Genomic DNA, 27,488 nt, shown 5'->3' on the forward strand with positions numbered 1-27,488 from the left:
CCAACACTTTGTTTGAAGAAGATGTTCCATGTCTAAAAGGAAGGAAGGAAAGAAGAGAAAAAGAAAGACAGTAAAAAAGAAGAAGGGAAGAAAGAGAGAAAGAGGAAGGCACTGTAAAGGCTGAGCACAGTGCCTTGGAGAGATTTGTTTTTGGACTCAGTTCAGACATTGGCTTTGGAAGACTGACATTGAAGTGACCAGCGTGACCAGTGCACTGCACTGGTTTATTTCCCTTTCCACCAACATATCAGATGGTTTAAAAAATTCCTTTCATCATACTGCTTGGCCTGTCTGAAGTACCATTTTCTTCCTTCTAGGATGTGCTTAATAAATATTTAGAGGGTTTATTTATGGATTGAATGAATTGACAAAGTGATTTGTTTGTTTTTTGTTATGAGACAGCCTCTGGGTTCTCGTCTGTGAACCTTGGTCTAGTTTGCCTATGAATTTGCTTCATAAGCCCAAGGAAAAAACAACTTTTATTTAGTCTATTTTGAGTTTATTAATGAACCATACTTTATCTTGGCTATGTTAACTCATGTGGCTTCTGTCAACACATGTCATTTGTAAAATTGCATTCAACCTGATATAATTTTTTTTTTTTCAGCTTGTGAAGCTGTGTATCGCGATGATTGACACCGGAAAAGCCTTTTGTGTTGCAAATAAACAGTTCATGAATGGGATTAGAGACCTGGCACAGTATTCTAGTAATGATGCTGTAGTTGAGGTTAGTATTATTAAAATTATAGCTTAAAATGGTAATTACAACAAGACATTAAAGTATTACCTTACTAATTCACTTTTTAACATAGTGACGTAAAAAATTAGAAGTAGAAAAGATATTTCTTGACGCTACCTTGTATAACCCTTTCTTTTTATTGTACTTTAGATGAAGGTTTACAGAACAAACTAGCTTCTCATTAAACAGTACACATATTGTTTTATGACATTGGTTAACAACCCCACAATGTGTCAACACTCTCCCTTCTCAACTTTGGGTTCCCTATTACCAGCTTTCCTGTCCCCTCCTGCCTTCTAGTCCTTGCCCCTTGGGCTGTTGTGGCCCCCTACTCTCGTTTTGTTTTATGGGCCTGTCCGATCTTTGGCTGAAGGGTGAACCTCAGGAGTGACTTCATTACTGAGCCAAAAGGGTGTCCGGGGGCCATATCCTCAGGGTTTCTTCAGTCTCTGTCAGGCCAGTAAGTCTGGTCTTTTTTGTGAGCTAGAATTTTGTTCTACATTTTTCTCCAGCTCTGTCCAGGACCCTCTATTTTGATCCCTGTCAGATTAGTCAGTCATGGTAGCTGGGCACCATCTAGTTGTACTGGACTTAGTCTGGTGGAGGCCGTGGTAGTTGTGGTCCATTAGTCCTTTGGACTAATCTTTCCCTTGTGTCTTTAGTTTTCTTCATTCTCTCTTGCTCCCGAAGGCGTGAGACTAGTGGAGTATCTTAGACGGGCGCTTTCCCTGGTAACCGCCAAAGAGGGTTTCTTCTATGCATAAACCTTTTCCTGAGTTCTCACCATAGTGGTCTCCTACAGTATTTGTCCTTTTGTGCCTGACTTACTTCGCTCAGCATAATACCGTCCGTGTTCACCCACGTCGTGAGGTGCCGCGCAGGTCCGTTGTCCTTCACCCTTGGGTAGTACTCCCTTGTGAATAGAATCCTACCTTTTAATGTTGTTAGAAGCTGATGGTTGATTTGCACTGTGAATACGTAGCATCACTCTCTGAAACCAGGTTTCTGTCACTTCATTCGTTTTGCTAAGCTTACTTGCTGCTAGGTGAGTTGAAGCACCTTCCAGAGGACGGGAGCAGGGAGAGTGGGATCCTGTCTACTAGCTGCTTCTTGGGGCAGGTAGAGAGCATTAACCTAAGAATTGTATTTAACTCTGTGGGGTCGTATAGGAACGTTCTGGTTAGCCAGTTATGCCGGGTTAGCTTAAATCCTTTTCTCTACTGCGTTCTGTTATGATTTTTCTTTAGTGTGGAATAAGAACTGGTGAAGAAATGGATGAGGATTGAGAACTATTTAATCATAGCTGCCTAAATGGGCACAGTCCTGATACACTCCAACAATTTACCTTTACGTTTATATATGCCATTCTTCTTTATTAGCATAATACTGTTGATAGGACAATACTAATTCTTTGACTTTTCTGGGGTTTTGTATATTAGAACATGTAAAGACTTGACCTCTCTACAGAGCATGCCCATGAGGTAGTGAGATTGTCATTGGAAATAAATGTTATTATTTACAGTGTAACTTGATCTTTCTGTCAGAAATGCTGAAGTAACATTGTTGTGGCCAATTTTAGTAGCTCCTAATGACTTCTTTTGGTTTCTTTCTCGTAGACAAGTTTGACCAAGTTTTCTGACAGTCTTCAGGAAATGATAAATTTTCACACAGTAAGTGTCAGTAAGTAGGTGTTGTTATGACCATGTTACAGTGTTTTGTGTAATGACTTAACTTGGAATTCACTGGTTTTGGTTAACGTAAGTTGGAATTCACTGATTGGGGTGAATCTAAAATGTGCACACACACCGTGTGTGTGTGTGTGTGTGTGCACGCATTGGAGAGGGGGAAATTGAAAGAGAAGTATATACTTTCCAGTTCTGATATAGTGACCTAAATAATAAAGTGCACACTCATAAAAGTTAATTTTTACCTTTGAGTGTGGCTCTATAAGTTTGAAAACATTATTTTAAGAATATAGGAATAAAACTCATTGTTCTAAATTTAGCTATTTCTAAATACAGTATTTGTATGATGCTTACATATCCTTTTTCTCTAATAAGCTGCCAATGTTAAAGACTGCAGAATCCTTTGAGCTTTTTATCCTTCAAGAATGAGGGATATGTACTGCTCTTGGAATGTCAAAGAATACCTTTTATAAGTGTTGTGAAAAGTTTACTGAAAATGTATGCATGTAAGCTATATGCTTCATATATATATATATTTAATCTTAATTGATATGTCTGTCATATATTTATTCAGTGCTTCAAAATTTATTAGCACCTGTCTATAATAAGAATATCAATACTTATATTCTTTGTAAAATTTGCTGATTCTTGGTTCTTAGCTAATTTGATTTTATTATCTTTTTTTTTTGATTAACATATAATGAGTGAAGTTATCTGACAATGTGTATTTCAATTTTAGTTCAAATTTTGGCTGCATCAATTTGTTTTTAAGGACAATTTATTCTTTCTTCACCTTCTAGTGAATTTAGATGCCAGTGTATAGCATATTTTATTTTTCTTTAAATCAAATGACCCATGACCTTCTGGATTTAAACATCATTGTAAAATTTTATTTGGTAAAAATTATTGGTTTTAAATGAACATGATCAGTTAAATGTTTTCTTCATGATATATTATTATCTTTTGAAATATGCATGTCTCTAATATTTTCTTTAAACCAGTAAGTCTCATATTATTGCATCATATAAGAATACTTTGCTCCGTGCTATAGTTTTACCTGTGAAAAGTTATGGTATATATAAAATTTTGGTATATAAAATATTTATGCGTATGTGGGAAGTTTTCTTGTCAAGAAATCTTAATTCAAAGTGTTAATTACTCTCTTGGAGTAAATTCAGTCATCAAAAGTCAGTTTTGTTTTGAGAGAAATATATGGTGTATATACATGCATACAGATGTATAGGTATGTATGTATAGGTTGTTTCAAGGGGACAGACATTAGTCTCCTTAGTGCCAATACTCTTCATGTGCACCTAGCTCCCTAACCTGTGCAGACTCCAGTCAGTTTATTAAGCCAAAGACTCAAGGGTACAGGTAGTCCAAAGGACTGACGGACCACATGAACCACAGCCTCCACTAGCCTGAGACCGGAAGAACTAGGTGGTGCCTGGCTACCACTACCAGTCACTTTGAGTGGGATCGCAATAGAAAGGACTGGACAGAGAGGGAGAAAAATGTAGAACAAAATTCAAATTCATAAAAAAGACCAGACTTACTGGTCTGATAGAGACTGGTAGAACCCCTGAAACTATGGCCCTTAGATGCTCTTCAAACTTGGAACTGAACCTTCTCTCGGAAATCACCTTTCAGCCAAACAATAGACAGGCCGATAAGGTGAACAATAACCCCCATGAGGAATATGCATCTTAAAACAATCAACCATGGGAGACAAAAAGGGCAGCATTTACCCAAAAGCGAAATTCAGAGGGCAGGCCGGAAGAGGCAGGAAAGCTGGGCGAATATAAACGGGGAACCCAGGGAGGAAGATGAAGGAGTGCTGACATATTGAAAGGATTGCAACCCACTCATGAAATGGAATGTGTGTGAATTGTTGAACGGGAAACTAGTTCGTTCTGTAAATTTTCACCTGAACCACAATAAAATGTTTTTTAAAAAAGAATTTTTTCTTTTCTTAAAATTGAAAGCGATCAGTATTTCTTGACTTTAATTAACATAGATAGCTTAGATTGAGTTAGCTGTGTAATTTGGGTCAATTCATTTAGTCATTTTTTTTTTTCTTTTAGTTTACTCTTCCGTAAAAGGGAATAATAGTATTTGCTATGCCTATATCTAAGGGGCAAATTATCTGGAGAGCAACATTTCTTCCTTAGCTGTCCGTATTGGTCGGCATCCATTCAGGAAAACAGAAATCACTTAAGATATTTCAAGCAGAAAGGTTTTAAAAAGGAAATTTGTTACAAAAGTGTTGAAGGGTGGGAGGAATAAAAAGGCTAAGGCGATGGCACCCAGAGCTCGGTAAATACGGGAAGCCACTATTGTCCCTAGGCTGGAGGACCAAAATGGAAAGCAGTGTGGCCCAGGGCCCATTAGTGCTGAATGTCGAGGAGACTGCCGTTGTTATGTGGCAGGAAGCCAGGAGCTTGCCTTCCTGTTGCTGATGCAGTTACTAGGAAGCCTGAAGTCTCATTGATATTGCTGAATTGGCCACTGATGTTGCTGGAGTTTGGAGGAGCTTACAGCTGCTCACTAATGGCTATGTCAGAACAGAAACGGGGGAAAAAAGGGCTTCTCCTTTTCTCCTACCTGCTAATCTGGTATTGCTTCCCGTGGGCTGACTTAACTTCTCAACTTGCAAGGGAATCTGGAAAATATACTTTGCAGGTTTCTAGCGCCTGGCAATGTAGAAGAGGAGACTGTGGAAGGGTGAGCGTGGAGCTGAGAGCCAGTAAACAACCAGCGTATCAACCACAAAGGCTGTAATTGGAAAATCTTTTGGTTGGAAAATTATTCTGTAACTTAAAAGTTTTATCCTTACTTTTTTTCTCTCTTCTCTTTTCCGTATTCTCCATATATAACATATTAGCAAAATATACCAGAAATCCAACTATCAGTAGTTCTCTGCCACTTCCAAGTCTAAACCACTATCACCTCATTTAAACCCGTTGCTGTCAAGTTGATTACGACTCTTGATGACCCGACTTTTGATGTTATACGGTAGAGCTGCTCCATAGGGTTTTCTTTTTTTGTAACCAGCTTTACCCTTTTTTTTTTTCTAATTAGTTTTTATTGTGCTTTAAGTGATAATTTATAGATCAAGCTAGGCTCTCATACAAAAATTTATATACACGTTGCTATGTACTTCTCATTGCTTTCCCCCTAATAGGACAGCACACTCCTTCCCTCCACTCTCTATTTTCGTGTCCATTCAGCCAACTTCTGGCCCCCTCTGCCTTCTCAGCTCCCCTCCAGACAGGAGATGCCAACATAGTCTTACGTGTCTACTTGATCCAAGAAGCTCATTCTTCACCAGTATCATCTTCTGTCCCATAGTCCAATCCAATCCCTGTCCAAAGAGTTGGCTTTGGAAATGGTTCCTATCTTGGGCTAACAGAAGGTCTGGAGACCGTGACCTCCGGGGTCCTTCTAGTCTCACTCAGACCATTAAGCCTGATCTTTTTACAAGAATTTATTTTTTTTTCTATCCCACTTCTCTCCTGCTGTCTCAGGGGTTCTCTGTTGTGTTTCCTTGTCAGGGCAGTCATCGGTTGTAGCCGGGCACCATCTAGTTCTTCTGGTCTGTGGCTGATGTACTGTCTGATTTATACGGCCCTTTCTATCTCTTGGGCTCATAATTACATTGTGTCTTTGGTGTTCTTCATTCTCCTTTGCTGCAGGTGGGTTGAGACCAACTGATGCATCTTAGTTGGCTGCTTGCTAACGTTTAAGACCCCAGATATCACTCTCCAGAGTGGGATGCAGAACGTTTCCTTAAAAGGTTTTTATTATGCCAGTCTACTTAGATGTCCCCTGAAACCATGGTCCCCAAACCCCTGCCCCTGCTACACTGGCCTTCGGAGCATTCAGTTTATTCAGGAAACTTCTTTGCTTTTGGTTTAGTCCAGTTGTGCTGACCTCTCCTATATTGTGTGTTGTCTTTCCCTTCACCTAAAGTAATGCTAATCTACTCTCTAATTAGTGAAAACCCCTCTCCCTCTCTCCCTCCTCCCACTCCCCGTAACCATCAAAGAATGTTTTCTTCTCTGTTTAAACGATTTCTCCAGTTCTTCCATAGGGTTTTCTTGGCTATCATCTGTATGGAAACAGATTGCCAGGTCCTTTCTTCTGTGATACTGCTAGGTGGGTTTGAACCACCAACCATTAATAGTTGGGCACAAACCATTTCACCACCCAGGGACCCGCCTCTTTTTGAGGCTCCTATGACAGCTTCCAACTTGTGTTTCTGCCTCTCATCTGGCCCTTCTGCAATGAGTTCTGCAGACAACGGCCAGAGTGAACTTTTAACAGTATAATTAATGTACGTCACTCGCCTCTCCACTTGCTCCCCATCATACTCAGAATAAAACCCTAACCCTTTACCAAGCCCTGTGTGATCTTATCAAGCCCTGTATGATCAAGCCCCTGTTTGTAACTCCCTGATCTCATCTCTAATCACCATCTGCCTTGCTGTAGCCACTTGGCTTCGTATTTGTTCTTTGAATATAGAAGGTCAGTCTCATCTCAGGGTCTTTGCACTTGCTGTATATTCTGTCTGGAATGTTCTTCCTCCACAACTCTGTGTAGCTAGTTTCTTCACAATATCCTGTTTCTCTATAGGTTTTTCTTGCTTTATTTAGGTCACTATCTCTTCACAGAGGTCTTTCTTGACCACTCTGTGGTTACTTTCTATCACTTTACCCTGCCTTTAAAACACACATGCACACACAGAGTTCTTAAATGTATATGCTTATTTATTGTACTTATTCTTCTGAGTTCCAGGCCTGTAGGTGCTTTGTTATGTTTATCTCTGCTGCTGGTTCCGAGGACAGTGCTGATAAAAAGTAGTTCCTCAAGGCAGGGCAGGGGATACTGAGGTCATGAACTTATGAAAAAAAAAAATATATATATATATATACATATATATATATATATATTTTATAGTCAGTAAGTCAATAAAGATTCATTAAATCAGTAACAAAACTCACTAAATAGACAAAGGAATTTAATGTTCTTTTGATTAGCAATGTGCATATTGAACATCTAATTTTTCTTTTACCATCCTTGCACTTGAGAAGGAAACCCTGGTGGTGTAGTAGTTAAGAGCTATGTCTGCTAACTGAAAGGTTGACAGTTCGGATCCACCAGGTGCTCCTTGGAAACTCTATGGGGTAGTTCTACTCTGTCTTACAGGGCCACTGTGGGTCAGAATTGACTCAATGGAAATAGGTTTTTACACTTGAGAAACTTCAGTTCTGACTGTAAAATTCTTGTTGCTTTAAACAGATAATTTGCGTACTAAGGAAATAACTATATTTGTCTGCCTAGAGGTTTGTAGGTCAATAGATTGGTACAGTGTGTGTTTACGTATATTCATAAAAAGACTTTATCTGATACCACACCCTGCTGTCCATTGCCTTTCTAACTTTATTCCCATATTATTTTTTTAAACAGCTTCTCAGAGTTTCTCCTGCTAATAGATAAAACAATGGAATTGTGAACCCCTAGTTTACTTTCTTTCCTTTTGTAGTTGCTATGCTGTCTGCTTTAAAAAAAAAAAAAAATTTTTTTTAACCTGGCCTTTTTTTTTTTTTCCCGTCCTGCTAACCACTACTTTTCTCTTAATTTTTCCCAATAGAACTGACTCATGTGTACTTGAATCAGAATTCTTACATTTGTGGAAAAAGTTCTGCCCATCGTAGCACTATTGCACATCACTTTAATTAGACTATGGATAGGAATATATCTTTTTATCACTAGTGCTTAGCATAATTCTCATCCTGATGAAGTTATTTAACTTTCTAAGTTGACGTTCCTCTCCTGCAAAATGAAGAGGATTAACTAGGCGACTCTTAATTATAAAAGTTGTATAATTATGAAGAATTTTTTATAAGATTTAAAATTACCTTAGAGCCATTTGTTATAATGTGGAGAAAGCCCAGTTATGTAAAATCCTTTATTTTAGTAGCATTATCTACAATGGCATTTTAATTACACAGCATTTGAGGATAAAGGAGGGCTCATAGGATGGGACGAACTGCTTTCTAGAAGGTAATAAACATCGGAACCTGCTTTACAGTCTGTAGCTGAGCTCATAACACGTTTTTGTGTGTCTGTTTGTGTCATGACAAAAGTCTGAATATTCCAGAGATGTCATTTATGAAATAACTTTGTGGGCTTAAATAATGTTTTGAAATAATAGAACCATTTTGAGTTATTAGCCATATAAAGATTAAACATAGATTGAGGTTGGGTTATCCAGTCATCTTAAGAAATAATTTGGATTATTTTGTGATTCATCTTCTCTGTAAAATTGAATAGAACTGATCCTCATTTCTTTTAGAATGATAATTTGTGAGGGTGGGTTTTTGTACTCATATCTTTGTAAGATGCTAACGTGACTTTTTCACAACAGGTCATGTGTGTTAGTTACATTTCATCACATATTAGAGTTGCTTTAACTGCCTTGTTTTCTTGGAATTTAGAGCGTTCTGTGACCTCACTGATGACCCTTTTGGATTCTAATTTGCTGTTGGTATCAGAAACTTGGAATATTTATTTGACTGTTCTCTTTGCTGATTGAAGCTTTACAGTTGATTTACTGCTTATGTTCTATGAAAATGTGTGAACCCTTTTGGTACATTTTTTGTAAGTGTGGTTTTCGATCTTAGAGCTGTCCATTCATTCATTCAACAACTGGTTTTAGGTGGTGAGAATACAGTAGTGCAGTGCCTCCCAGCCTTGCTCATCTCGTGGCACGGGCAGCAACTGAAGATCCTGTTTGTATGGGCCATTGCAGGAAACTGCAGGGGCTATAGAGGCACCTATCTGGGTGTGGAAGAAGTGCAACCAGAATGCTCCTTAGAAGCAAAGATGGCGAGACTACATCTCACATACTTTGGACATGTTATCAGGAAAGATGAGTCCCCAGAGAAGGACACCATGCTTGGTAAAGTGGACAGTCAGTGAAAAAGAGGAAGACCCTTAACAGGACGGATTGACTGTAACAGTGGGCTCAAGCCCATGGCGCAGGACCGGGCAGTGTTTCGTTCTGTTGTACATAGAGTCACTATGGCTCGGAACTGACTTGACAGCACCTAAGGACAACAGTAATCTGGGTGTTGGAACCCTGGTGGCGCAGTGGTTAAGAGGTTGGCTGCTAACCAAAAAGGTCTGCAGTTCGAGTCCACCAGGCGCTCCTTGGAAACCCTATGGGGCAGTTCTACTCTGTCCTGTAGGGTCACTGTGAGTCGGGATTAACTCGACGGCAATGGATTTGGGTTGGTTTTTTTTCAATCTGGGTGTTGGTAAATTAAAAAAAAAATGTTTTCAAAATACAGAGTGTTAGGGAAGATGCTACTTATTGAATGTGTGTAACACTTCCCGTGAACGCAACTTTTTAAAAAGAGGTTTTCTCCAAGAAATGACTTCAGGAAATTCCTGATCAACATTTTGAAATTGATGATCTCTTCAAATTCTCAGTCATTGTTATTGATGAGAAACTTTGCTTGTAAAAGTAGTCGTGTTAGTGAAAGGCAGCAGTTTTTATTGCCCTCCCCCTATTGACATGTAATTAAAATTTAAATAATTCCAACTCCTTAAATTGTACTTCAAAGGCACAATCATTCATTAACTGGAACTGCCCTTTTCTTTCATCGACACCTGTAATGTTTAAATTTTCTGGGCTATGGATTTTCAGTGAATTAATGGTGAAGCTTTTCCGCAGGTACACACAGGAGCCGCTCTATCCACTTTCAGTAATTCTCCCTTTGGATTCAGATTATAGCGCTGACACACTAGCGACTCATTTTCAGCCTCATGTTTGTAGTACTTCAATGCCATAAACTTTGTTGGTAAATGTTAATCAAAAATTTCAAATACTGCTTCAAATTATGTTGAGTTAATCAGCTCTCAGAACATCAGTTAAGAAAGTCATCAATTTAAAGTCAGTAACTAGCTTTAAACAAATCTGCAAGCTAAGACTTATTCCTCCCAAACTTTGTAAAATTCTTTTAACTCAAGCTTAGGCAGAATTTTTCTTTTTGACAGCTGGTGCATCTTTGTATGAAACAGCAGTAGCTGATAACTCTTTTTTTATTTTTCATCGTGCTTTAAGTGAAAGTTTGCAATTTACGTCAGTTTCTCATACAAAAGCTTCTACACACATTGTTATGTGGTCCTAGTTGCTCTCCCTACAATGTGACAGCACATTCCTCCTGTCCACCCTCTACTTCCTGTGTCCATTCAACCAGCTCCTGTCCCCACCGCCTTCTCATCTCACCTCCGGACAGGAGCTGCCCACTTAGTCTCATGTGTCTACTTGAGCTAAGAAGCACACCCCTCACTAGTATCATTTTATGTCTTACAGTCCAGTCTGATCTTTGTCTGAAGAGTTGGCTTTGGGAATGGTTTTAGTTTTGGGCTAATAGAGAGCCCAGAGGCCATGTCCTCTGGTTTCCCTCCAGTTTCAGTCAGACCATTAGGTCTGGTCTTTTCACAAGAATTTGAGTTCTGCACCCCACTTTTCTCCTGCCCTGACAGGAACTCTCTGTTGTGTTTCCTGTCAGGGCAGTCATTGGTGGTGGCTGGGTACCATCTAGTTCTTCCTGTCTCAGGCTGATGGAGTAGTCTGTGGTTATGTGGCTCTTTCTGTCTTTGGGACTCATGTTTTCCTTGTATCTTTGGTGTTCTTCGTTCTTCTTTGCTCCAGGTAGTTTGGGACCAATTGATGCATCTTAGATGGCTGCTTGCTAGCTTTTAAGACCCCAGATACCACTCACCAAAGTGGGATGCAGAACATTTTCTTAATAAACTTTGTTATGCTAATTGACCAGATGTTATGAAATATACAAACTTAAATGTTTCTGTAATATATTTTTGTTTTAAAGTTTTCCTTTTAAGTTTGTACTTCTTTGCAAAATAATCTGTGCTTGCCCAAGATCATCTTCTGTTCAGGGGTTTTAACTACTAAGTTGAGCACATTTACTAACGTGTAGGATCACCACTTTGCAGTGAAGACTTGGTTACAGTGACCCTCTAGGTTAGTGATTATTGCTGTATTTATCTGGCATGCCATCAGATGCATTTGTTAACCCGGTTATTCCAGTGCGGCATCTTTTCTGTTTCTTTCTTTGGAAACTACAAAGTTCTAACATTTTGCTCTCAAGCTGGGATATTGAGCAATGCATGAGGGATTCTGGCTCTGGCTCCTGTTTGGGTAACCTTGTAACTAGCTGCTTGGTCTAATTTTGTTATAACTGATCATGAAAGAACTTTGTTTCTTTTTTATGTTTGCAGAGACTTGGACTGTAAACCTTTTTCTGTATGAAATGGATATTTTGTGTTAAATGCTGCATGATTTTCTCGGTCCCATAGCTTTATTTAGTAACCATCTGATATAAAAGATATTTAGGCTGAGGAAGAGAATTTGGGATTGTTGTGTTTGTCTTCTGAATATAATGACTTTCTAGCTTTAATGAAGAAGCTGTCCATTATGGTGAGAAAACGGCAATGAATAAAAAGGTGAATAATATGAAGTATAGTAGTATTTATTTCTTAAGGTTCAGAAAGTGATATGTATCTGTATGGGTGTATATACATATGTATGTAAATAATTTTATGCATTCTTAAAATGTTTTAAAACAATTTGCATTGAAAGATGGTAAAAATTTAATGTTTTGTAAGTAAAATAGAAAATAGTAAATAATTTTACTTAATAAATATTATACTCAAGTATGATCAGAAAATCAAAATTTCAAAATAGTTTTCAATCTGTAAAGACCTACGGTTCCATTTAAAATGATTTAATTATATGCATTAAATTTCATCTTCAGAAATAACTTTTTAATAATTAAAAAATTAAAAGAATGAAATTTCATCAAGTCAGACTTTGGGTAATTAATATAAAAAGCCAATAATAAATAAATACCAAGAAGTACCAGCGGAAGAATAACAAAACCAATTATATTTTATTAGGGATATCTCATCCCAAATGATGATGCTGCTACATACCTTCATTGTTAGTAGAAAAAATTTGAAAAGAGCAAAAGGAAGATTAAATATTTTACAATATGCACAAAACAAAGAACTGGTAACAAATTGTGACAAAATAATCAGTTTTATTGGGATGATTCAGTTATTTCTGACTGTTTTTAACAAATTACCCCAAAACTTAGTGACTTAAAACCAACACCACTATTTATTTTTGAGCAGGATTTGTAGGGGCCAGCTTGTCTCTGCTCCAGCTGGTATTGGCTGGGTAGCTTGTCTATGATTAAAACCAAAACCAAACCCGCTGCCGTCGAATCGATTTCTAACTCATGGCGACCCTATAGGACAGAGTAGAACTGCCTGATAGAGTTTCCAAGGAGTGCCTGGTGGATTTGAACTGCTGACCTCTTGTTAGCAGCCATAGCACTTAACCACTACACCACCAGGGTTTCCATGACTAGAAGACCCAAATGCCTCAGCTTAGATAGCTAGAACGCCTGAGGCTGACCATGCTTCTCTCTCCTTTTGGTATCTCTCATTTTCTAGGACCTTTTGGCCTTTCTCTCCAGGAGATAGTCATACTTCATAATGTGGTAGCTGGCTTTCAAGAGGGTGAGATTAGAAGGTGCAAGACCATTTCATGCCTAGGCCTGGAAGTCACAGAGCATCACTTCTGCTGTGTTCTTTTGGTCAAAGCAAGTCTCAGGGCCACCACAGATTCAAGGGAAGGGGAATAAAGTCTACCTCTTGGCGGGAGAGTGGTATGCATATGCAGGATGGGAGGAATTGATGGTGGCCATCTATGTAGACCATCTCCTACATCTTTCGACACACCTGTAGTGTGTACCAGGGCCCAAGGGGTGGGAACCTCTGCAGTAGTAAACTGGCCCCCAACCCCAGAGATTTGGTATAAGCCATCTGGATGTAGCATTAGAATTTTTAAAATCTCTCCAGGTGATCCTGACATGCTGTAAAGTTTGAGAACGACTGCTCTGGATGAGTGATTCTCAGAGGGTGGTCCCTAGCCTAGCAGCGTCAGCAATCACCTGGGAACTTGTAAAAAATGTAGGTTCTCAGAACTCCCCCCAGGAATCTGTTTTAAGGAGCCTTCCAGGTGAGTCTGATGCACTCTAAAGTTGAAGAACCATTGTTCTAGAGCAGGAGTTAGGGAACTACTGTTCACAGGCCAAGCTCAGCCCACTGCCTTTTTTTGTAAATGAATTTTTATTGGAACACAGCTACACACTCATGTGTAATATCCGCAGCGTCTTTCACACTGAGATGTCCGAGTTGAGTAGCTGTGACAAGCCATGTGGCCCACAAACCTAAAATATTTACACTCTGACCCTTTACATTTACTACGCTGACCCCTTCTCTAGAGGAGTACTTTATTTTTGCCCATTTCCAAAGACCCTATCTGTTAGGATACCTTTCAGCTTTAGTGATAGTAGCTGTCTTTGATAAGTTCTTGTCAGCGAAGTGGTAATGAATGAACCCAGGTTGCATCCCAGGCCAATGAAATCAGAATCTCTGGGGGCTAAGAACCAAGGAGCAGTAACTTTTAAAGCACCCCAGGTCACTCCAGCCTGCATCTCAGTTTGCGAAACAATGCGTCGCTTCCCGTAACAACGAACCATCTGGAGATCTTGGTAAATGCAGATTCTGATTCAGTAAGTTTGGGGTGGGTGTCAAGATTTTGCATTTCTAACAACCTCCCAGGTGATATGGATACTGCTGGTTCATATCCAGAGAACTTTAAAAATACTGATTCCTGAGTCTCACCAGTGTTTCTGATTATCCCAGCATCAGCCAATTTAAAGGATCCCCAGGTTATTCTAATGTGCAATCAATTTGAGACCCACTGGGTTGGAGCAATTTGTCTCAATTTTTGTATCACAGAATCATCTAAGGAACTTGCTAAAAATACAGAACCATCCTATCCCTCTTCAACCAGCCTGGACCTTTGTGTTTTGATTTTCTGTTAGTTTTCCAGGTTGTTTTGGCACACACTTAAGCCAGTGGAGAACAACTGCTTTGAAGGAAGGAAGGAGAGAGTTTAGAGGAAAGGATAGGCTACTACAGCCAGAGCATATGGAATAAGAGGAACAAATTATAAATGTTATTTGCATATCAGACCTATTCCATTATTATGGCCTATTCCAGCATTGTACCAAAGAAGAGTCTTATTTGTGATAGGCCTATTTATTATAGGTCTAATGAGAGTAACCAAAAGAGTCAGTGAATCCAGGGTCAAAAGTGACAGCCTGCTCCTTTCTTTAGGTTTTGGAAAGGACATGAAAGATTAAGACAGGCAGAATCATTGGGAGAGAGTGCTATGGTAACTGAATGAGATCTAAGTGGATTACAAAGGCTTTAAACTACAAAGAAGTACAAGGGCACCTACATGGTAAGAACTGAAAACAGGGCTGATCCTAGTCACTGTGCACATGGCTGTGGATATGTAGCCCATTTTCCTACTGAACGTCCTGGAGTATAGGCTCTGCCATCTCTGAAGTGCACCTCGGCTTTCGTCTTCTTCTGAACACAGCATGGCTTTAGCTGGGTCTAGACACGAATAGGGAATAACCTGAGTGTGAGCGATTAGTTTTCAACAGCCGTGTATTATTCTGTGTACTTTAGTAAGGTCCTTTAATACCTAGCAGATAGGCCAAAGGACATGGTCGATTATCCATCGTACATATGTTGCCAAAAATCCTACTGTTGATTTCCAGAAATAGAATTGAACCTTAGCTTTGTGTTACTAGCCTTTATAGCTTTTTACTTACAGCCCATGAAGAGGAATGCTGTGAATTCTGTCTTAGGGTGGCTTAGATTAATGACTTTGGAATTGAATGAGACACCAACAGACTAATTGAGACAGTTCTGTCCAACAGTTCACTCAGAAAAAGAGTTAGGCTTTAGGTAGCTGGGTGGTCTGAGATTGGCAAATAGGAGACAGAGCTTTTACTCGGTTGGTTCTGCGTTAACAACAATGAATAAACCAGTGTTGTCACCTAAACCATCTCATTCTACTTTTAGTCCTTAGGCTGTAAAAACTGTTAGTAAATTATTACCGTATTTTCCTGTCATTGTCCCCTCTAATGAAGGTGTTTAAAGATATGTAGATTTTGACAGTTTCTTGAAATACTTTTTATTCTATTAAAATGCATATAAAATGTAATTTAAGTAATGCTATATATATATGAAAAAAAATATATATTTTTTTATATTTTGGCAGATGTAGATGGTAATGTTTTTAATAGTCATAACAGTATTACACAGAAAAAATTCTCTTTTTCTTGCTGGAATATATTGATAATTTTATAAGTTTATTGAGGAAGAATTGACATAAATGGCTCATGGTGGAAGTGTACGATTTGATAAGTCATGACATATGTATACCTCCATGAAACCGTCATCACAGTCAAGGAGCAGAACGATCACACTCCAAAAGTTGTCTTGTGCCCCTTTGTGCTTTTTCCTTCCCCTCCTCGCCTCCTGATTCCTAATCTGTTACTGATTTGCTTTTTCTTATTATAAATTCATTTGGTTAGTCTATTATTTTATGTAAATGGAGTAATTTTTTTTTTTTTTTTGGTCTGGTGTCTTTCACAGAGTGTAATTATTTTGAGACTCAATAGTTCGTTCCTTTTAATTGGTCAGTAGTATTCCATTGTATGGATATATCAATTTGTTTTCCATTCATCTCTTGATGAATGTATTAATTATCTTTTGATGTATAGTAGATTACCCCAAAACTTAATATTTTAAAACAACAAATATTTATTATCTCACAGTTTTTATGAGCCAGGAATTTGAGAATAGAGGGGTGGTTGTGGTTCTGACTCAGAATCTCTCACGAGATTGCTGTAGGTTGTTGGTGAGGGCTGCAGTCATTTGAAGCCTTCACTGGGGCTGGTGGACCCAATTCCAAGATGACTTACTTACATGGCTTTTCTCAGGAGGCCTCAGTTCCTCACCAAGGTACCTCTTCATAGTGCTCCTTGAGTGTCCTTATGACATGGAATCTAGCTACCCCCCAAAACAAGTGATCCAGGAGCAGGGGCGAGGGGGCAGCCACAGTGCCTTTTATGAGCTAGTCTCAGAAGTCACACCCTGTCAGAAAACCAAACCTGTTGTTTTTGAGTTGATTTGGACTTATGGTGACACCCATGTGGTACAGAGTAGAACTAAGCTCTATAGGGTTTTCTTAGCTGTAATCTTTATAGAAGCAGATTGCCAGGTCTTTCTTCTGTGGTGCTGGGTGGGTTTGAACTGCCAACCTTCAGGTTAGTAGCCGAGTCCAAACTACTTGTGCCACCCAGGGACCTCTCATACATTGTTACTTCCTCCATGTTCTATTTGTTAGAAGTAAGTCACCAAGTCCTGCCCACACTAAAGGGGAGAAGAACTAGGCTCCATTTTTGAAGGGAAGGGAGCCCTGGTGGCACGGTGGTTAAGAGCTTGGCTGCTAACCAGAAGGTCGTCAGTTCAGATCCACAAGCTGCTGCTTGGAAACCCTGTGGGGCAGTTCTACTCTGTCCTGTAGTGTTGCTGTAAGAATTGACTTGACGACAAAGAGTTCGGTTTGAGTTTCTGAAGGGAGGAGTGTCAAAACATTTATGGACATATTTTAAAGCCATGACAATGAACATTTGGGTTGTTTCCAGGTTTCAGCTCTTACAAATAAAGCTGCTTATAAACGTGTGTAAAACTCTGTGGGCGTGTGTTTTTATTTCTCTTGTTTAAATAGCTATGAATAGAACAACTAGTTGGTAAGGTAGGATTACGTCTGACTTTTTAAGATACTACCAAATGGTTTTCCCGAGTGATTGTACCATTTTACACCAGCAGTGTATGAGAGTTTCAGTTACTCGCTAAGCTCATCGACAGCTGGTGTGGTCACTCTTCAGTTTACTATGGTTTTAATTTGTGTTTCCTTAATGACGAATGATGTTGAGTATCTTTTCACGTGTTTACTTCCTATCTGTGTATCTTCTTTGGAGGTATGTCTGTTCAGATCCTTTGCCCATAAAAGAAAAACCAGGTTATCTGATTATTGAGTTGTAAGAGTTCCTTATATATTCTAGGTATAAGTCTTTTGTTGGATATATGTTTTGTAGATATTTTCTCCCAGATTTTGGCTTGACTTTTTCATATCCATAGCAGTGTCTTCTAAAGACCAAAACTTTAAAAATTTGATAAAGTCAATTTATTGATTTTTCTTTTCTGGTTTCCTTTTTGTGTTCTATTAAGAAATTCCTGCCTAACCCAGTTCACTAAGATTTTATTTTATGTTTTCTTCTAGAAGTTCAGGTCTCTGATCCATTTTTACTTAATTTCTGTACATGCTGTGTGGTGGGAGTTGAGGTTCATTGTTTTGCGTGACTTTCCAGTTGTTTGTTCCAGTACCATTTGCCTAAAAGATTATCTTTTCTCTATTGGTACTTTTTGTAAACAGACAAACACCCCACAACACTGTGTATGTCCATTTCTGGACTCTGTTCTGCTCATTTTTCTTTTTGTCTACCTTTATGCCAATGCCACACTGTCTTGATTGCCCAAATTTTCAAAGTAAGTCTTAAACCAAACCCGAGGCCATCGAGTTAATCAGATAATGTAGGCGTTCCAAATTTGTTTCTCTTTTTCAGAGTTGTTTTGGCAATTCTAGGTCCTTCGCATTTACCTCTGAATTTTAGAATCAGCTTTTCCGTTTCTACACAAAGCCTGAGATTTTGATCGAATTTGCATTCAGCCTGTAAATCAATTTGGTGAGAATTGACATTTAACCAATATTGAGTCTTCTGATCCATGAACACAGAATATTTCTCCATGTATTTAGGTTTTATTTATTCCTTTTAGCAATGTTTTGTAGTCTTCACTATGTACGTCTTGCATATGTTCTGTCAAAGTCACCCCTAACCATTTCATGTTTTTTGTTATTGTAAATGTTTTTTTTTTGAAGTTTGATTTCCAACTGTTCATTGCTAGTAATTAGAAATACAACTGAGTTTTGTACATTGACTTTGTTTCTGCAACCTTTCTAAACTCATTTATCTGTATAATTGATCATGTTGCTTGTGGATAAAGATGATTTTATTTCTTCCTTTCTAATCCTCACGCTTTTTAGTTTTTCTTTTTTTTTGCCTGATAGCACTGCTGCAGCTTGTAGTATACTGCTAAATAGAAGAGATGAAAGCGAACACCCTTGCCTTGTTACTGATCGTTGGCTGAAAGCACATAACCTTCCACCATTTAATGCGGTGTTAGTTGTAGGTTTTTCGTATATGCCCTTTAGCAGGTTGAGGAAGTTTTCTTCTGTTCCTGGATTGCTGAGAGTTTTTAGCAGGAATGGATGTTGGGGTTTGCCAAATACTTTTTTTTTGCATCTGCGGAGACGATCATACAGTTTTACTTCTTTAGTCTATTAATATGATGAATTATGATTTTGAATACTAAATTCATCTTGCATTCCTAAGATAAGCTCTACTTGGTTCATGGTATGTTGTCATTTTTATATATTGTTGTTATGTATTTTTGTCATATATCATTGTTAAGAATTTTGTGTTGTGTTCATGCTTGTAGCTTACGTTTCTTGCAATGTTGCAATGTTTTTGTCTGAGTCTATGTCTCATAAGAGTTTTCTCATAGAATAGATTTTCTGATAGAAGACAATTTTTGGGGAAGAATTTGCATAGAATTCTTTTTTCCTTTGTTAAATGTTTGGTAGAATTCACCAGCGAAGAGACTTGGAACTGGAGTTTTCTTTGCTGGAGGTGTTTTTCTTTTCTCCTTGAGGGGAGGTTGACTTTTTCTGTTATTAAAAGTTGAAATAATTGTACAGTGAACATTCATATGCTCACCTCTGTCTATATTTTGCTTTATGACATTACTATCCACTACTCCACCCCTCTGTCCATGTATCAATTCATCTATTGATGCATTTCAAAATAATTATAGACCATCGTACACTTCACTACTGAGCACTTCACCATGCATAGAACTTACCAGAGTATTATTTACAGTTATTTTTTAGTTCTCAAGGCAAAATTTAATGCGGTTATACTAGAACGGTGGCACAGTGGTTAAGAGCTCGGCTGCTAACCAAAATGTTGGTAGTTCGATTCTGCCGAGCACTCCTTGCAAACTCTGTGGGCAGTTCTGCTCTGTCCCATAGGGTCGCTGTGGGTCGGAATCCACTAGACGGCAAAGGGTTTAGTCTTACATGTACAGATCCCAGGTGTACTATTCAACGAATTTTCACATGCATACGCTTTGGTAACCCAACCCCATTTTAAGATACAGATCGTTGCCATCGCCCAGAAAAAGTTTTCCCATGCCTTTGCTCAGAAAATCCCAGTCCATAGCCCGAAAGCCAATTACTCTTCTGGTTTTCTTCCATAGATTAGTTTTGCTCATCCTGTAGCTTCAGATAAATGGAATCATATTTTGTGTGTGCATGTATGTCTTCTTTCACTTGGCATAACATTTTCAGAGATTCATTTATATTGTTGCTGGTGTCAGGAGTTCTCTCCTTTTAATATTTTGTGGTGTAACTAAATTTTATTGAGGTCACATAGCATGTTCTGCATGACGCCATCCTCTTGGTTTATGCCTTACTGTATGGACAAAAATTAGTGTTCCAGAGCCCTGGTGGTGCAGTGGTTAAGAGCTCAGCTGCTAACCAAAAGTCAGCAGTTTGAATCTACCAGCTGCTTCTTGGAAACCCTATGGCACCGTTCTACTCTGTCCTGTAGGGTCGCCGTGAGTCGGAATTGACTTGATGGTAGCAGGTTTGGTTTGGTTGGTTAGTATTCCAGAGAGGAATGGGTATTCTCTTTTTATTGGTCTTATGTTTCTGTACCTGTCCTTTCAGTCAATCTAGTCATGTTGTTTGTTTCTTCTTAATTCTTTCTCAAGTCTGTTAGTACTATCTATACTGATGTTCTTCATATTTTAAAGCTATTTTAAAATTTGTACGTAATAAAATTTGCTCCTTGTGGTGTACAGATTTATATTTTGACAAGTGCACACAGCTGGATAGCCACATCAGTTTCATCAGCCCCCAATACTCTCATGTTGCCCCATCACTAATCAGTTGATTCTGTCACCCCTTTGCACTGAAAATCTCCAATTTGCTGTCTGTCTGTATAGTTTTGCCTTTTCCTAAGTGCCATATAAATGGAATCATGCTGTTTGTAGCCCATTGAATATGGCTTATTTCATGTAGCAAAATACATTTGAGATTCATCCATGCTATTGCATGTATTAATAGTTTCTTCCTTTTTATGACTGACTTGTATTCCATCATATGTATTTACTGTACTTTGTTTCTATATTCATTGGTTGAAGTACATTTGAGCTATTTCCAGTGTTGGACAGTTATGAATGAAACTGCTATAAACATTGCGTACAGGTTTTTGTGTGAACCTAAATTTTCATTCCTCTTGGGCGAATATCTAGGAGTGGAATTGCTGGGTCTTATGTATAGTTAGCTTCTTCATGTAGAAGCTGGAATATATGAAGAAGAATGCAGCATGAGGATTGGAGGAAGACTCACTAACGTCCAGTGATAATGCAGATGACATAACCTTGCTTGCTGAAAGCAAAGAGAGTTTTAAGCATTTACAGATGAAGATCAAAGACTACACCCTTCAGTATGGATGACACCTCAACATAAAAAAAAAAAGAATCCTCACAACTGGACTGATAAACAATATCATAATAGATGGAGAAAAGATTGAAGTTGTCAAGGATTTCATTTTACTTGGATCCACAATCAATGCCCATGGAAGCAGCAGTCAAGAAATCAAATGGCATATTACATAGGGTAAATCTGCTGCAAAAGACCTCTTTAAAATGTTGAAAAGCAAAGATGTCACTTAGAGGACTAAGATGCGCCTGACTCAAGCCATGTTACTTGCAGTTACCTCATATGCATGCGAAAGCTAGACAATGAATAAGGAAGGCTGAATAAGAATTGATGCTTTGAATTATGGTATCACGAAAAATATGGAATATACCATGGACTGCCAAAAGAACAAATAAATCTGCCTTGGAAGAAGTACAGCCAGGATGTGCCTTAGAAGTAAGGATGGTGAGACTTTATGCCATGTACTTTGAACATGTTATCAGGAGGGTCCAGTCCCTGGAGAAGGACATCATGCTCGGTAAAGTAGAGGGTCAGTGAAAAAGAGGAAGACCCTCAATGAGATGGATTGACACAGTGACTGCAACAGTTGTCTCAAGCATAACAACAATTGTGAGGATGGCGCAGGACCGGGCAGTGTTTCCCTCTGTTGTACATGGGGTCGCTATGAGTCAGAACTGACTTGATGGCACCTAACAACAACAACATGTAAATGCAGGCTTAATTTTATAAGATGTGGGAGGTCTTTTATCACAAGTTCTATTTTTTAAATTCTGTTCATGTTATCAATTTCTTCTTGAGTGAGCTTTGGTAGTTTGTGTCTTTCCAAAGAAATTTTCCATTTCATCAGTCAAATTTATTGGTATAAAATTGTAACCCCAAATCCCCAATTATCTTTTTAATATCTGTGCAATCTGTAGTGAAGTCACCTCTCTCCTTCTTGATATTGGAAATTTTGTCTTCTTTTTTCCTGATCATTTTGGCTAGAGGCTTATCAGTTTTATGGATCTTCTTCAGAATCGAGCTTTTGGTTTCAACGGTTTTTCTCTGTTGATTTTCTGTTTCTATTTAATTGTCTTCTGCTTAGTTTGGGTTTAGTACTTCAACATAGTACAGAAAAAAAAATTTTGTTTTCTCTTTGGAGGTATGTTGGCAGATTTTAAAACTCTGTGTTACATCCAAATATGTGTATATGTTTGTATGTGTATTTGGTATTTAGGGGAGACTATAAGACTTCGCTAATAGCAAAATTTCAGAGAAAATTAAATTGCAGTACTGTTAAAAAAGAAAAAAACAAACTAATGAGTGAGTCTTTTTTCCCCCCAGTTGGTAGAACACAAGATTTAAAAAAGTATTTGTTTCACTTGTTCATCTGACATCTGTTTCAAACTCCAGATGAAGTACATCTGTAAATTGTGAAAGTACTTGGAATTCCCAGGAAAAGATTTGTAAAATTTACTGCACACAGAGCTATCAGAATTATATGGCATCATTTAAGTGAGGCAAAATGTCGTCCTGAGGAATGAAACTTTATTCTTTTCTTTAATCTAAGTAATGCTCATTTGAATTAAAACTGTAAAACATTTAAATCCCCAGTTCCTAAGTGAGTAACCTGTAACTAGGTGTAAGGCAGTCCTCCAGTTGTTTTTACTTGGTACGCTTTGACATATTGGAGCAAGAAACTTCTGTAGTGGATGGAATGGAATTTGTTAACTCTTTCAGGTTGTCTTCCAAAGCCTGAATTAAAACCAAGGAAATAGGCAGCTCTTTTGATTATTCTATTTAAATTTTAGTGCAGTTTTTTTTTTTTTTTTTTCTGTAGACAGAAGCAGTTTGATTTTTGAGGCAGTTGAAATTGGCTTGACAATAATTTCCGGTTCTTTAAAAATGATTATTTCTTACGTAGTCTTGAATAAGAAATATAGATATTATTAGAATCGAAGCGTTGATGTAGGGATGTGGTATCTATAGAACATGTCAGATTATATTATTTGGTTACTTTTGTAATTGTTTAATGTTGTATTTTATCTTTTAGATCCTGTTTGATCAAACTCAGAGATCAATTAAAGCACAGCTTCAGAACTTTGTTAAAGAGTAAGTCAATTGCATTGAAGAGAAAGACAGATGAGCCGGTTAATGATCACATCTGGTAATTGGTATCTTTCAAAAGAGGTTATGAACATGAATTACTGAAAAATTAGAGTTGTTTCCCTCTGTTTTTGTTTTGTCAAATGTATATTGCATTTGTTCATGAGCTATTCTGTAAGGAAACAATACTTCATGTCTTTCAGTGAATCCTTTAGATCATGAAATATGTGTTCAGGATACATAGCTAGGATTGTTAGAGGTTTTTTTTTTTTTAATTTTATTTTAAATGTGTGTAAACAATCTAATCCTGTTTCAAAATCAAAGCAGACTCAAAAAGTGGTCGAAATACTATTGGTCATTGCAGTTGAAACTAAATTTTCCATTATCTGTATCTGGTGTTTTCTTTCAAGATAAGATAATGGATTCTACAAGAAGATGACTAAGGGGAGGGCTTGCTGCTTTCCTACCCATGGTCCTTTTGTGTTCCATTAGTCACGTTTCATATAATGAAACTAGAAATAAAAAGTTCTGAACTTTCCAAGGTAGGGACTCAAGTTTTCCTTTTCCATCTTAATTGTTCAGTTTTTTTATTTTAATTTCTGATTAAGAATGCATAAAAATACAGATAACGTTGATTATGAGACTATAGAAATATAAACTATAGACATTATGAGCAGTGAATAGTGTCAGGTACCATCAACCTAATGCGCTGCTCTTTTACTTGGTTAGAGTTTGTTGTCCTGTGGGTGATGTCTTTCAGATCCTTTATAAGTTACTTCATATTAGACTAAATAGCACTGGTAGCAAAGCTGCTCAGAGACTATTTACATTAAAAGTTCTGGCTTCTTTTATAGAGTTTAAAGTCTTTCTCATGTATACTTCATTTTTTCAAAATCATCTGTCTCCAAATTATTGTGTCTAGTTCCCTGGTAGAAAAAGTAAAAGCAAAGGAATGCAATGCTTTCCTCTGTAATTACAGGCAATTTTATTTTTGAGACAGATGAAATTGGCTTAAAAGTTGGTTTCAGATTCTTTTTAAATGATTTTTTTTTTTTTTTAGGTAGTCTTCTGTAAGAAGGCTGTGATCACCTAAGATTAGTAAGATTATCTAAAATCATTCATGAATCAAGGGTTTAAGATTTTCAGGCTACTTAAATGAATACTGTTACCCTTTACTGGTACATCAGTTCTTTGCGAAAAGTGCTCTGTATTGGCTATATTAAGACATAAAATATTCATGCCGTTTGACCCAGTAATTCCCTCCAACAAGAAATGAATAGTTAAATTATTGTTTGTTAGAAAGTGTGGTCTGTAGACCACCCATAGCAGTAAAAACAAGGGTGTATCTTAAAACAAAACAAAACAGCCAAAGAACCGATTATTAGGGTTTGTCCCAAAGACTAATGAATTGTAATCTTTGGGAGAAGGGCCTTAGGATTTAATTTTAAATAAACTACCTACAGTAATACTTATAAAATAAACTACTATTTAAAGATCATTTGGTTAAACAGTGGTATATATTCCTAAATTTGCCTTTAGAAAAAAAAAATTAAACTTTTTTTTTATGTTCTATAATGTTAATTTGATAATTTTATTTTCACTTCAAATTTTATAGATTTAAATCAGGAAATGTTAGCTGACTGTATTGGAATTAATATATAATTGTGAAACAATGTATTTTTTGGTTGGAAGAACTGGTGAAGGTCAGTGCAAGATGAAACAAATGCCAAAACATAAGAATTCATTCTAAATGTTGTTTTGCTAATTTTTCTGTTTTTAAATTTTATTGTGATAAAACGTATATAACAGAAAATTTGCCATTTTAACTATTTAAGTGTCCAATCCGATGACATTGATGACGTTTGGAGTGTTGTGAAACCGTCGCCACTGTCTTTTTCTAAAACTTTTTTGTCACTCCCAACAGCAGTTCAGAATCCATTAAACGACACCTCTCCATTGCCCTCTCCCCTAGCTCCTGGTAACCACTGATTTCCTCTCTATGCATTTGCCTATTGGAGATTTTAATTATGAGTGGGATCATACTAATATTTGTTTTTTTATGTCTGACTTATTTTACTTATATTTTGCTGAAGTTTTTGCTCAAGAAAGTTTTGTGAAAATTTCACCAAGTTCTTACTTTTTAGAGATCTTAGAAAATTCAAAGATGCCAAGAAGCAGTTTGAAAAAGTCAGTGAAGAGAAAGAAAATGCATTAGTAAAAAATGCTCAAGTACAAAGAAACAAACAGCACGAAGTTGAAGAGGCCACAAACATTCTGACAGCAACAAGAAAATGTTTTCGACACATAGCGCTCGACTATGTACTTCAGGTATGTTTGTTACGTGTTTTACAAAAAAATGGTTTCTAAAGTGGTTATTATTTTTGAGTGATAACACTGAAAAGAATAAATAATCCTTTGAATATAAAATTAAAACATGATATTTTGTATCTGTGTCTCCATGTGTACATACGTGTGTGTGTGTTTGTGTGTGTCGATCTGGTTCTGATTTCTTCCTTTTTTCACTTAACATTATACTTTCCTCCATTTTAAGATGTTTTAAAAAGTGTTATCTTTAATTGATATGTAATAAAATTTATGAAGTTGCTATGTTGATTTAATTAATGTTTGATTATCAGACATTTACTGGCAATAGAAAAAATATAATCTTTATTAATTGTAAATGATAATGGCATCTTTGTATACAGATGTTTTGCCACATTTCTGATTATTTCTTTAGAGTAAATTCTTAGAGGTAGAGTTAGCAGTTAAAATTGCATGAAGTTCTAAGGCTCACCAGATGGCCAGATGGAAAATACTTTTGTAGATATAGTATTCTCAGGTTTGCATAGGTGCTTTGAAAAAAAAAAAAAACAACAAAAACTAGTGATCTGTGTGTGATGAGTTGCTTGGTGATTTGGTCCAATTTACAATCGACACCAGCTTGAATATGATGGTCTGTAAAGGAATTTGAGACATAAAAAATGAAGGGATTCTTTTTATACGTTATTTCAAATGTGATATTTATGTACATTATGTGTTACTATATAGCATGGAAGTCTAAAGCTTAAGAGCTTTAAAGCTTAGAGAATTGTCTTATTTAAATCTCCTTTTACAAAACAGTAGTGGAATTCACAGAGATTGTTGACATAACTGTGATCACAGAATATATGTATATTTTTTAATGTAGAAGTAACCATACACAAATTAGTAATTAAAAACTACTGAGGTAACTTTGTTGAGTCCCTGGGTGGCACAGATGGTTAAGTGCTCAGCTACTAAGTGAAAGGCTGGCTGTTTGAATCCACCCAGAGGTACCTTAGAAGAGAGACCTGGCAATCTACTTCTGAAAAATTAGCCATGGAAAACCCTATGGATCATGGCTCTATTCTGACACACATGGATTTGCCATGAGTCAGAACTGACAACAACTTTTTTTTTTTTTTTTAGGTAATTTTGTAAACGTTAGAAAAGAACATTATGGTTTTCAATTTTAAGTTCTTGCTTAGTAAGAGGGAATTTAAATGTTAAAAATGAGGTGTACTCCATTTATGGATGAAAGACTTCTAGAATGGAGTAGTCTCTGTTGCCAGTCTCCTGTTAACCTTCTCACATTCATACCGCTTTCTACTATAGTATGAATAGTCAACCCCCATTACTCCATTCCACTAAAACGACTCATAGTAAGGTCTTTTTCAAGGGACATATTTTAGATTTTGACCAACTTCACTATTCTGTTTTGCTGAAATGGCAGACCTCACTCTCCTTCTTGAAGCACACTTTTTTCTTGATTTATCTGAAACCACTTTTTTGGCCCTCTTCTTCTCATATCTATTCAGTTACTGTTTTGGGGTTCTCTCCTTTGCCCACCTTTTCAATCTCCTTCCTTAGGATTTCATCTTTGGTCCTTTTCTTTTTTTTACTTGATGATTTTCCTGACAATCTGATCATGCCCTTTGCTTGAGTTATCACCTGTATTATATGTAGATGACAAAAGTCTGTTTCTCATAGAGGTACCTCAAACTTCTATGTCTGCCACTGGAATCTGTCTTCTTCTAAAAGTGCTTCTGCTTTCTCTTTGTCCTTTTTCCTTATCTAATGGCATCACCCTCTTACTCTATCATACAGGCTGACAATGAGAGAATCATATCAGATGTTCTCCTCTTTCTCAGCTGCTATATCTAGTTACCAAAACAATCTTGAAGACTCCTCTAATGTACTTTCTTACGTCTTTTCTTTCCTCACCATTGCTGTAGCCCTAACGCCCGTCCTTACTGTTTCTTGTCTGGAGTATTAAGGTATTGTTATTAAATTTATCTTCTCT

General features: G+C 37.3%; 1 protein-coding gene across 4 annotated transcripts in view; it reads left to right on the forward strand.

Annotated features, from left to right (window-relative positions):
* The window catches only part of ACAP2 (ArfGAP with coiled-coil, ankyrin repeat and PH domains 2), a 152,271-nt gene that overhangs the window by 59,407 nt on the left and 65,376 nt on the right, over nucleotides 1-27,488 (forward strand). For all 4 annotated transcript variants that reach the window (XR_007516713.1, XM_049879864.1, XM_049879855.1 and 1 more), the window contains exons 3-6: nucleotides 608-727; nucleotides 2,356-2,409; nucleotides 23,115-23,173; nucleotides 25,312-25,495. Coding sequence is in view for 3 of the 4 variants with exons in the window: in XM_049879864.1 (XP_049735821.1) it covers nucleotides 608-727; nucleotides 2,356-2,409; nucleotides 23,115-23,173; nucleotides 25,312-25,495 (417 nt within the window). In the remaining variant the exon portion in view is untranslated. The remainder of the gene's footprint in view (nucleotides 1-607; nucleotides 728-2,355; nucleotides 2,410-23,114; nucleotides 23,174-25,311; nucleotides 25,496-27,488) is intronic.

The sequence above is a fragment of the Elephas maximus genome, chromosome 1 (assembly GCF_024166365.1).
Source record: "Elephas maximus indicus isolate mEleMax1 chromosome 1, mEleMax1 primary haplotype, whole genome shotgun sequence".
NCBI classification, from domain to species: Eukaryota; Metazoa; Chordata; class Mammalia; order Proboscidea; family Elephantidae; genus Elephas; species Elephas maximus.